General features: G+C 30.8%; 1 protein-coding gene across 1 annotated transcript; it reads right to left on the bottom strand.

Annotated features, from left to right (window-relative positions):
* Positions 1–1854: 1854 nt before the first annotated feature.
* LOC115701017 (calcium-dependent protein kinase 26) lies at positions 1855–6316 on the bottom strand. Its single transcript, XM_030628701.2, has 7 exons — positions 4715–6316; positions 4361–4504; positions 4108–4260; positions 3903–4018; positions 3629–3784; positions 3176–3400; positions 1855–3067 (listed from the first exon to the last, which is right to left on the bottom strand). Exons 1-7 carry the CDS (start codon positions 5643–5645, stop codon positions 2945–2947), a joined length of 1848 nt encoding a protein of 615 aa, XP_030484561.2. The 5' UTR covers positions 5646–6316; the 3' UTR covers positions 1855–2944.
* Between the last annotated feature and the right edge of the window lie 6868 nt (positions 6317–13184).

Here is a 13184-nt window from a genome sequence, read left to right as displayed (position 1 = left end):
TATTTTTCAGTTTCACACCTATATATTATATGTTTTTTTCGATGAATTATAAACTATATGTTACTTTTTTGTTGCAACTGTTACTACTAATTACATTAAGTGTTGATTTAATTAAGGGTGCGTTTGGAAAGCCACAATGTAATTAGATTTGTGTGTAATTTGAGATAATTACACAATTTGACATGTTTGTCTAACTATGTAATTACACTGTAACTGTGTAATTAGAAGTAATTGAGAGGTTCCAATTACACTCTCCAATTCTTATGGCCCCCCATGAGAATTGGATGTAATTACACTATGTTATTACTAAAATTTTTTCATATTAACTAAAAAATATTATTTTCTCATGTAATTACTAACTATTTTGCCAAACAAGATATTAGGAATTCATATGTAATTACCACCTGATGTCCAAACACACCTTGCATTTTAAAATATAGTGCAAATTGTATAATTACTACCCTAATAATTACCGTACCTAGTAATTACTTCCAAACAGACAAACACACCCTAAAGGAAAATATCACATGTCAATAAATTAATAGTTTAACTCATTTTTTATTTTTTAAAATATCATTAAATAATCTTAAAATAAATAAAAGTTGAAATATCAAGAAAAAAATAATAAAAATATATTTTTATTTCTTTATTTAGTTTTTATAATTAAATAATTATTAGAGATTTTTTTATTTTTACATTTCAAAACAGTTTTTTAATTTTGTATTTTTACGGAAATCTACATAAAAATGCACATAGAGCAACTTAAATCGCAATCATAATCCACATAACAAACTACTGGAACAATTATCGGAGCAACCGTAATCACTAATCAATTGATATGTGTTAGTTTAGTACTTAACCAATTTAGAATTAAAGACAATAATAAAAATGTAACATATAGTATTTATTATGTAATATATAAGTGTATAAAATTAAAAATATAAAATATTTATACCGCAAATATGTGTATGTATTGTATATTTTATAAGCATTGCTATTGGATACTAGTGGTACCTTAGTATTTTTTATAGGTGATGTCTTACGATTGATTAATGATATTTCTTAAAAATTATTTTCTTAAGTTATACAATGATACTTAATTCACTATAACAGTATGATACTGATAAAGAAGATACTAAGCACCAATTATACCATTTCACATTTCTCATATTTTATATGCTAAATTGCTAATGTAAAGATAACATCTCTCTCTCATCCATGTGGACCTCAAATTACTAAAAGATAGCACACAAACTACTTGGCCCCACAAAAAGATAAGTGTCTCTTTGAGACCTATGGCCTACCTCGTTTCATCTCAAATAGGAACAGAAATAAATAATAAAGGCTTCATATTCAAGCTCTTAACAAAGAATTCCAATGAGTAAGACAATCCCTTATTTGCAAAAAAGGGTCCAATAAATATATATATTTTTTTGAGAGAGAAATAGAATGGCCACATTACATTATTGACTGCATTCTCAAATGGCTGATGAACCTCATGCTATTGCTCATGGGATGTCTTGAAGGTCTTTCTATGGGTTTTGTCTATAACCAAATAAACAAACAATTGGTTCTTGGTCATTGAAAATTGAAATTGTCCCATTGTGAAACATTATTGTTCATTTTCATTGTGTTTTGTCCTATCATTAGGGTATCAATGACTATGTATATCACACAAATAAATGTATACATTTGAAAAGGTACCTTATAATTGAATCCCTAAAGGTCTAATTGCCTGTTCAGTCCTTAATTTTTATTACTTGAATTTTGAGGACTATTTCAGCTTGTGAGGTTTTGGGACCTGATTATACAAAAAAGTTTTAATTAGTAGGCCAAACTACATCATTTTCTCCATTTTCTTTTTTCAGTTTTCAGTCTCTTAGATAGAACAGCTTACCATACTTTTTGGTTCCCCACTTTTTGGCTAATCTGTCTTATAATTGAAAATTATTTGGGATTGATATTATTAATTTTAAAGTCCTATTTGGGTTTGGCCCAAATGATAGTTGGTAGTTTTCAAAGTCCATTCAAGTGCCCAAATATGTATATAACTACTGATTAAAGTGTCCTTAAGCATATAATTGAGTGCCCCCACTTTAGTATATATGGTTTTATAAATAGTGTCATATCTGTGTTTTGACTCAAGAAACATTACCCCACATAGGTTCATCTTGAATTTTCATTAAAAAAATGTCTACAAAATAATAAAAATAAACTCTAAAACTGAGTCATAAATATTGTTGTTGTTCCTAATAAGATCAAATTTTATTTTAACATAAGAATGGAATTGGTTTTTTTTTTTCTTCTTTTGTTTGTGTTATATTAGTCAAATGAGAAATAAAAGAGGGAATTCATTGCTTTTGGAATGATTAGTGTTAAATAATGGCATTTGAAAGGCAATTTCCACCAACCACTTCTTCCATTGCTGTGTCACTCTGTGTCTGTGGTGTCATCCAAACAATTTTTAAGGCAAGAAATTCACACATAAATTAAGTTCCCAAATAATTAAGAATTGGAGCTTGCCAATTATTCTTTGTCGGTAGTACAAGTACTAAAAATGAAGAAACATCTAAAAATCAACTGACACACATCTATGAAGGTCCTTTGGGTTCTTCAAAGATTGAAAGGGAATAACTTTCTTTCTATGCATTTCTTGAACTGATTAAGTGAATGACATTCCAATCAATCAAAAATGAGATTATTCTTTGTGTCTTTGTACTTAAAAGAAATAATAAAGAAGAAGTAAAATAATTTCTTTTATATTTATATATATACATGTACATGTAAAGCCTAGTATGTAATCAAATTGTTCAGTTGCATGTTAAGACTGACATAAAAGACAAGACCATAAAAAGTTGTATATATATATTCACACATTTACAATAGAGTCAGTCAGTCAATTTTTTTATTTATTTTTCTCTTTTCTTCTTAATAATAAGGTGTGTTAACAAACATGTAGTACCTCTCTAAATCCAACTCTGAAACTATTACTATGTAATACTTTATCCAAATCAGCATTGTCTTTCTGCATCATGGCTACAAACTCATTGTAATCTATTCGACCATCCTGAAACACAAAAAAACCAACAACAACATAAGTACTTATAATGTAACAACCAACAATATATACTTACATGTATATAGGATAGTTTTATGAGGAAAAAAATGTACTTACATTATCCTGATCTATTTCTTGAATCATTTCTTCCAAATGGAAATCTTCAATGCCAAACTCCTCGAAGGCTCGTTGAAGAGCGTCTTGAGTGATGTAGCCGCTGCCTTCTCGGTCAAAATATGAGAAAGCTGCAAGTAAATGATCTTCCTTGTCAATTTTATTGAAATGGAAAGTTGCTGCTATGAACTCCCCATAGTCTATTGTACCACTGTTATCAAAATCTGCCTGCAGTTCAGATGAAAAGTAACAATGTACGATTAGCATTGAAGGAGTTGTAAAATACAGTTTATGTATGAACTAAGATTAGATTTATAAATCAGTTGTACATAAAACACAGACTAGGTGAGGATTCCTCTAACCGATTAAGTGGATCGAGTATATGACTTAAATTAGAATTTCCAAGTTTGATTTGTGTAAGATAAAAAGTGAGCCAATGATGATCCTGATACTTACTGACTGCATAAGATGATGAATTTCTGACTCTTTTAGATTAGCACCAAAGCTTTTCAGTTCTTCAAAAGTAATTTGACCACTATTGTCAGTGTCTATCATTCTAAACATTTCCTTTAGACCAGCAATTTCTTCATCAGAGAGGTTCTCAACAATGATCTGCAAGAAGTTAATCTTAGTTAGTCAAGAAAAAATGCACACTGTCCATGACAAAAGCTCAAAAAACAAAAACAAATCATGATTGTTTATGAAATTTAGTGACATCGAATTGACTTACTCTAAGTGCCATTTTCTTTAGTTTGTTCATTGCAGAAAACTGATGCATCCGACTTAAAACTGCTGAATCTAGAGGCTTGTCTAACGCCATTCCATCAGCCCGAACCCAAGGGTGGCCTGCATGAAATCAAACAAACTATTATCAAATCCGAAATGCTCATAGTGTAATATAGATCATTATCCACACAGTTTGTAGCCAAACTTACAAAGAACTTCATGAGCAGTTATCCGCTTTTTAGGGTCTCTAACTAACATCCTCTTAACCAAGTCTTTCGCACTTTCAGAAATACTAGGCCAGGGATCTGATGAGAAGTCAAGATCACCATGTAAAACCTCCTCAAATATCTCATGCTCAGTTTCTAATAAGAGAAAGAAAGAACAGGAAACATGTCAAAACTGGTATATATATAGCAATAAGAAAACATGTAATCAAACTTTTAGACATCAGAAAAACCTTACCACCCCAAAATGGAGGCACCCCACATAAGAGTATGTAGACAATCACGCCAACACTCCAAATATCTGCTTCTGGACCATAATGCCTTTGCAGAATTTCAGGTGCCAGATAAAATGGGCTACCAACCACATCGCTGAATGTTTCCCCTGTCATTTTGAGTGTGTCAGTAACAAAATAGACATGTTTGAAAATGGGAAGGAAAAACATTAAAGGAATGAGTCTTCAACTAAACCATTGACAAATAATCACATTAGTCGCCATGGCACATTTTTGTCTATGAGAAAAGTCACAAATAACAACTTTATAGTAATAGTAAGAATTATTCTAAAAAGCATGATTGAGAAAGTTATCCCTACCTGGCTTGAAGAATACAGACAACCCGAAATCGATGGCTTTAAGAGGAGAATCCTCATGATCATTGACAAAAAGAAAATTCTCAGGCTTAAGATCTCTATGCATAACCCCCAAAGAGTGGCAGGCTTCTACAACACCAACTATAGTCTTTGTTAGCTGAGCTGCCTTTCTCTCAGTGTAATGTCCTCTCTTGACAATCCTATCAAAGAGTTCACCCCCAGAACATAACTCCATCACAACATGAACAGCAACAGCATCTTCATAGGCCCCTTTGATTGAAACAACATTAGAACTCCCTGCCAAGTGATGCATTATCTGAATTTCTCTCTTCACATCATCCACATCATCTTCTGTGAGCAACTTTCTTTTGGCTAAGGATTTGCAAGCATACTCTTTTCCTGTTGTTTTCTCCACACAAAGGAAAGTTGTTCCAAATTGACCATTTCCAAGCTTGTGTCCCAAATTGTAGTACTCCTTCAAATGGCCCGTTTTCGTCTGCAAAACCGAGTCTGCTTGAAGCCCTGCACTTACTGCTCTCTTAACATTATGAGCCTTCTTTGGCTTTGTTTGCATATTGGTCTTTTCTTGGGGATTAACAGTAGCTTGTTCAGTCTCTTCCTTGGGGGTTTCAGGCTTTTCTGGTTGAGTATTATCTTGCTTTGGCTCAAATTGATGTTCATTCACCATTTTTAATGGTTTCGGGGCAATGTTTTGAGCGAGTTTACCAGGCTCTGAGTCATGATTCTTGTTCAAAGTAGAACCTTTACAAGTAGTGATGTGTTTACTGGTATGGAAAACCAAACAATCTGAGGTACTAGGCCACCAAATTGAATTGGAAATCGATTGAAAGAGTCCCTCTTTGAAAACCCTTGAGTTGACACAATTATTTCCCATCTGGGGCTTAAAGTCTACAAAGTTATCCTTAATGAACATCTAATGAAACACAACAAAACTCTCATACATACAAACCCCCCAAAAAAACCCTGCTTTTTCTTTTCCTCTGAAAAGAAAATTGCCAAAGGAAACACTTAAACGACCAAGAACAAGAGTGTTACATTAAAATCTTTAGAACGAAAACGAAAAAGTCATCAAAGATAAATTAAAATAAGCATCCTAAAATCTTCTCAAAAACGCCATTGTTGAACCATTTCAAATACCAAACATAAATAGGGAAAGAAAAGAAACCCAAAAGAGAAAAACTCAAAAAAAAAAAAAAAAAAAAAAGTAGAAATCTACCCTTATGATCCAAAATGGAAACTTTGACAAAACCCACCAATAAAATCCAAATATATTGACAATATCCCGCCAACTGATTGAATTTTCCTCTGTTCAATGAAGAAAAATTCAGAGCATGGAAATGGTTAGAAAATGACAGAACAAATACCAACTAAAAAAGAAGAAGCGGTCGTGGACAGTATTTGAAATTCTATCTTTTTGTTTCCCATTTATATAATAAAAACAATAACTGAAGGTATAACTATATGATTATTGAAAACATGGAAACGCGGAAAAGAGAAGAAAGAAGAAGAGAATGGTTGCAACAATACAGGTTTTTCCGTTTTAAATGTTTCAAAATATAGATTTGCAGTTGCAGAGGAGGGCGACGCGTAAAACTAAAACCTTTATTCTCATATGTCACCACACCACTTTAACACCCTTGCCACTCGTGTTGTATAATATATATATACTAATGTTGACCTCAAATATTTATACAATATAGTATGATTGTGATGGCTATACTTAATTGTTACAAGATCTTCTCAATATAAATATAATTAATGTGACAATATCATATTAGTTCTATAGACAAAAAAATATTTTTTTTATACATTGGATTATAATATTAATATGGTATGGTATTAACTGGATCCTAGTGTCAATGATTTTTTTTCTATTTTGATTTTTTTAAATAATTGTGACTTATATATATATATTTTAGTAATTTTACAATTTATAAGTTTAATTTACTATTGTAAATATATAATTAAGTTTAATTTTTAGCAGTAATAATATTTAAATTATATTTTTAGAATTCCGTAAATAATTGGCCGTTAAATATCAACTCATTTTTCACGTGTTATTTTTTTTATTAATATATTTAAACTAACTTTTTTAAAAAAAAAATAAAAAATTAATGACCGTCAGTCAAATTCCTACACAAATTTTAAAATTATAATTAAAATTAAATATTTATTTATAACTGAAAATTAAATTTAAATATTTATACAATAAATTACTTTTTTTTTCTCCTTTGTCTTGGGATGATTTGAGTCATTTGACCGCCATAGTAAAGTTCGTCGGGCTTTTATACTGCCGGCGTAAGCCTTTTTGTATTTTGGTATGATGTTCGAAAGGAACAAATTCTTCACCTAAAAAAAGGTTGTATCATTTGGACCAGTAAAAGGTTGTCCAAACTATTATTGCTTTTACTCAAAATGTCAAATCTATGTTTTTCTCAATCCAATGGTTTGACATTTAGTTTATGAATATTGCTATTAGGCATAAGTGGTGCTTAGCACTTTCTCGACATGTTGCGTTACGATTGACTAGCGATACTTTCTAAAAGTTATTATATTAAATTATATGAGACCCGATATTTAGTTAGACATAGGAAACTACTAGGCACCACTAGTGCCCTTTAGCAATTCTCTTATTTTATACCATTATTCATGGGAATTTAACACATAAGGGCAACTCCAATAAACTCAAATTTAGTGTTAAATCAACATTAAAAGGATACTATTTCAACACTTAATTTTTTTTTTAATTCCAATCACAATACTAAAAAATATATTCTTTATTATTATATTATTTTATTAAATTATCTCACACTATAATATGTATATAAATATAAAAATTTAATCATAAACATATTATTTTAATGTTAAAAAAAGAAAAAGATGATATGGTGTAGTCTATAGGGTCCCACTAAAAATAGTGGGACACTCACATATATAGGACAACATTTAGTGTTCCATTAGAGCAATTTTGTGTTCAAGCTCTACAATTTTAAAAAATTTAGTGTATCATTGGAGAAGCCTTAAGTAATGGATGTTATATTGTTGTTTTTAGCTTTTATATCATGTATTAACTTAGGGTTCGTTTGAAACGTCGTATTAGGTCGTATTGTATTGTATTAAATTGGATTATATATCATATTTTTATATAATATTATGTTAAACTTTAATTTATACTAAAATATTATATATGTAGGTGTCCATAAAAGTTAATACCACGTATAGTTTTACATAAAAATATTACATAAAATAAAATTGAATATAATATAATACAATACGGTGTAATACGGCGTACCAAACGAAACCTTGAATATATAAATAAAATATGCACTGTAAATTAGCAAGTCAGGGCATTTAGACAAAATGTGTGCTAAAATACAAAGAGTGACTTGGTATATCATTAATTTTAAACTATTGATATACTAATAATAAAAAAAACATACTCTAACTTTTATTTTTTATTTTTTTGACCAAGACCAATTACTCATTGATGATGAAAATTATAGTATAAAATATTATACATAGTTGATAATTCCAACTAAGTAACTTCTATCTGAAGTACATATCTATCTATATCATGACCAATTGTATATTTATATGATGTATTATCAGAGGAATTTAGACAACATTAAATTTATACGAGTATTTAATACATATAAAGAATACTTAATTAAACACATGTGAGTACTCGCTCCTCTACGCGAGTACTTAAACTATTAGTCATTAAACAAACAAAATAAAAGTAGAAAACAATAAAAACACAAGAGAATTATAGTGGTTCAGTCAGAGCTTGACCTGCTTAATCTATTGTTGCAAATATTTCAACTTAGTTTATTTGATTTGGATCAATCCTTTATATATAAAGGAAATGTCCTTTAAAATTTACATAACTGATCAATTTTATAACTGTTTTACAATAAATAATTGTATTAAATCAGAATAAACATTTAAAGTATAAACAAAGAACAGTTTAATCTGTTCTTGTACTAAGTACAACAACGTATGCAATTTGTTGAGCGCGAGTTTCCTGTTTATATTCTCGCACAATATCTATTTTTTTTCTTCAAGTTCACTAATGTTGTGAGACAAATCTTTATTGATTTTAACCAAAGAACGATTTTTAGCACAGATTTCTAACCACTTACCAAATATTACCTTATAAGATTCTGCCATAGAGTTCTCATCAAGTTCTGACTCATTTTGATCTGATCTAACTTCTTTCTTATCAGTCAAAGGTATTGTTTAAACATACGATTCTTCTTTTTTTTTTTCTCTCAAAATCACTTGACAAAACACTTGTTAATGTAATTTTTTTATTTTCATCCTCACTACTTTTAGAATCATCACTCAAAGTAACATTATTTTTGTTTTACTTTTCTTCAAGGTATTGGCGTATTCAGATTGAATGTGACCATACCATTCGCATTCCCTACATTGAATACATTTTTTTATTATTTGGAATAAAAGGTTTAGAAGGACTGTTACTTGAATTGTTACCTCTTGGAGTTTTTAAGAAATTGTTTTTATTTCCAACAGCTTTCATGCACTTTTGAATTTTTTTTGTTAATAAGGTCATTTCATTATCAAAAACATCATTTTTAGAAACTTTAAAAGTAATACCTTTGTTTTTCTCACTCAAGACGCTTTGTGTGCTCTTTTTCTTGATTTATTGATTGAACTCAAAAGTTCTTAAAGAACCCATGAGTTCTTCAACCTTCATTTTGCCAATATCTTTAGCCTCCTTCACTGCTAGTAATTTCGTGTTAAATTTGTCAGGAAGCACACACACATAATTTTCCAAACCAACACAAATTCATCTAATTTTTCTTCCAAAGTAAGAAAATTATTAGTAATATCGAATAATCTTTCATAAAAATCATATAAAGTTTCAGTTTTTGATATTCTCAATTCATCAAATCTAGTTTGCAACATGGTAAAACGTGATCTCTTTACATCAGCAACACCATCAAACGGAGTTTGAAGGATTTTTCACGCTTCTTTTGTAGATTCATGAGATGATATATATTCAATAAAGCCTTCACCAATATCATTAAAAATAGCATGTAGAGCTTTATTATTATAACCAGATAATTTTTCATATTTAGTAGTCCAATTAAGTTCAAGTTTTACCTTAGTTGTACATTCATCATCATTTTCAGTAGTCATGACCAACTTGTAAGTATAGCTCTCCATGCCTTCTCATCTTGTGACTTAATGAATGCTCTCATTCTGACATTCTAATATGGATAACTCGAATCATTCAACATGGGTGGTTGAGTAATGGAGCTTCCTTCTGGAAACAATGACATCTCACACAAAACAAATTATTCGAAATAAAATAATCTCAAGGTCTCACTAAGAGTTTAGTGGCAAACTTTGATACCAATTGAAATTTTTCGTATTTTAAAATTACTAATTTATTATTTAATTAATTTCTTAATTAATGCGGAATAATAAAACTAATGCTGAAATAGTTTTTTTGTAGCTACAGAAGGCAACTATGTAACTTCAGAATAAACCAGAAAAACAAATAGTGCAGAAAAGTAAAAAAAAAAAACACACACACACACACACAAGGTTTGTGTACGTGGTGTCAACAATCCTTCTAGATCATTACTAGTCCACGGGGCCACGTCTAGAGATAAGATTCATTAGATAGATCTAAAAAATACAAAGTAATTGACTTATGCATAAATAGACTCCCTCTTATTGTATGCCGCAAGCTTGATGTATTCCACCTTCTAATCAAATCTTGTTGAAACTTCAAGTACTCGAACTCCCTTCGATCTCCTTGAAGAGTGATTGCTTCCTCCCGAAGCAAGACTTGAAAAGCAGTCTCCCAAAAGCTTGTAGAACATTCTCCCGAAGGTAGCACTATTGTTCTTCTTATTTTGCAGACTTGAATACAGTCTCAAGAGAATACAAAATACATATTAACAGAGTAAGAGACGAACACACCATTCTCTACAAAATAAAGACTGTATTTTCTTAAAATATGAATACAATTCAAAGTGTATGAAAGAGATAGATGACCTAGCTACTATAAGGTGTATTTATAATCAATATACATCTTATTGAAAGCTCACACACAGTCTGAACAAGACCACAACTCATTTTGCGAAAGAAAAAAATAGAGAAAAAGGAAATGTTTTTATTAATTATCAACAGAATACAAAGTTACAGTTTATATAGTTGAGTAAGAAAAAGACCAGCTGTATTCATAACAGAATACAGTTGGAGGAAAAGGGATAAGTTAGTTAGAAAGAATAACTAACTAAGATACAAACAGGAAAAATAAACTATGTAAACTTAATACCCCCCCCCCTCAAGATGGACTGTATATGTTGTATACAACCATTTTGCCAATATGAGAAGCCAAAATAGTAGAAGAGAGGGGTTTTGTTAAAGCATCAGCAAGCTGATGTGTGCTGTTCACATGGACAAGTCTGATCTTTGATTCTTTAATTTTGTCTCGGATAAAATGACAATCCAACTCTATATGTTTGGTTCTTTCGTGAAAAGTTGGATTGTTGGCAATGTGTATGGCAGATTGATTATCACAATAAATGAAGGCAGGATTGTGTTGAGGAATTTGGAAATTGTTGAGAAGATATTGCAGCCAAGTGATCTCGCTGCTGGTAGCTGCAAGCGCACGATATTCAGCCTCTGCTGAACTTCTAGAAATGGTTGGTTGTTTTTGTTGGAAATTATTTTACCAGGATCTAGATTTACTACCATGTATGTTTCATTAACATCCTAATATGAATTCTAAAATAATGAAATAGACACATATAAAGTTTAGTAAACCTTACATTGGGTGCAGCGGAATATAATGACTCCTTCCGTTCAGATCTCTAGCCCTTGATTCCTTTCTGTAGCAGAGCATCACCAATATCTGAACCTGGATCTCTTTCTCTCCTTCCTTTGGTGCTGAATCTCCTTCTTGTTGTTTGGAATCTCCTACAGTCTTACACACTATGATTGAGATACCACTTGATGTGTATGGGCACTCACTCATTCACTAATGGCTGAAAATATTCAGTGTGAAGAAAGACTTGGTGTTTCAAATTGAAGAAGAAAGAAGAAGGAAGAGGTCTCATCTGGGTTTTTAGCTTTGGAGGCATTAGTTGGATAATGAGACCATAACCTTCCTTTTATACTATTCTTCAATAGGGTTAGGGTTGAATTAAATGGATTAAAAAAGAATAAAATATTGGGCAATAAATCACACTAGGCCGTACACTTAAGTGGGCCAATTGTTGGGTTTTTTGTGCCCTAAATAAAACCCATTACAATCTGATTAGTTATCAATTTAGAATTTTGAAGTGAATTATGATTACATGTATGTTACATGTTTATGGTTTAATATATATACTTGATATATGCACAAAATCAGTTAAATCCAGAACATATAGTTATTCACAATTACAATATTGTCAGTACAGTAGAATGTGATTGTGATTATATTCAAAAGATTTGGTCCCTGTTCATCAGTGTTTTGGATTTACACTGATGTGATAATCGGCGATGAAGTATACTTACACTTGGAGTAAGTGTTATGTTCTTTCCAGAACATTGGCAAAGTATACTAGTTTCGAATGTATGGAGTATGCATTGGGCGATCGGAGATATTGAACTTGGTCAAAGATATTGTAAACTTACCGTTGTATCTTTCCAAGTCAATGTCAGAAGTTGATCTTAGATTAAGAGAATCTAAATCCTGATATGCTTAGGCTCAATCTCAGGAGTGCTATTCATGTTCTTTGATTTATTAGTTAAACCTACATTTGGGTCAGGATAATACATACATTTTGGGAACATGATAGCATAACTGAGTGGGAGTGCTGAACATAAATATGGAAATCTATAGCTTCTACTGGTGTATAGAAGTAAAGTGATGATTCCCTTTGAGCTTAGTTAAATAGAAGTAAATGGATGAGCTCTTGTTTCGTTGTATTCGTATATTAGATCACTAAAACATCATTTACAGGTGACTAAGTGTTCAAAGGGGCAAAATACATTGAGGGGTGTAAACGGTAAATTGGTCCCATCTCGATGTAAATCATCTATATAAAGGATCTCTAAATCACATTAAGATTATAACAATGGTTAAATGAGATAGCATATTGATATCGTGAAACATATGATATGCTCTATATAAGTCTGAGAGTGCAATTCCAAGTTCTAAGAGTGGATTCAACAAGGAATTAATAAGTTAGGGATTTACTTGGTAAATCGGTTCAACTTATTGGAAGCTCAGCATATAGATCCATGGTCCCCATTCTAGTTGAGACTATACTGTTTGTAAGACTCTATAATTGATTTATGATTAATCAATTATAATTCTAAAAGTTAGACTATGTCTAATTTGTGAATTCTCACAGTTTAAGGATGAAATTGTAAATAAAAGGGTTTCTAGGTCTAATTATTAATTAAGAGACTTTGCATGTCTAAT

This window comes from Cannabis sativa, chromosome 8 (genome assembly GCF_029168945.1).
Source record: "Cannabis sativa cultivar Pink pepper isolate KNU-18-1 chromosome 8, ASM2916894v1, whole genome shotgun sequence".
Classification (NCBI taxonomy): Eukaryota; Viridiplantae; Streptophyta; class Magnoliopsida; order Rosales; family Cannabaceae; genus Cannabis; species Cannabis sativa.
The sequence above is the reverse complement of the archived record's forward strand: the minus strand, read 5'-3'. Positions and strand labels throughout refer to the sequence as shown.

Coding starts and splice junctions, on each gene's coding strand:
- LOC115701017 (XM_030628701.2), bottom strand. CDS start 5,645: ATGTTCATTAAGGATAACTTTGTAGACTTTAAGCCCCAGATGGGAAAT. Junction 4,505..4,714: donor GTCTGTATTCTTCAAGCCAG/GTAGGGATAACT, acceptor TCAAAATGACAG/GGGAAACATTCAGCGATGTG. Junction 4,019..4,107: donor AACTGCTCATGAAGTTCTTT/GTAAGTTTGGCT, acceptor GATTTCATGCAG/GCCACCCTTGGGTTCGGGCT.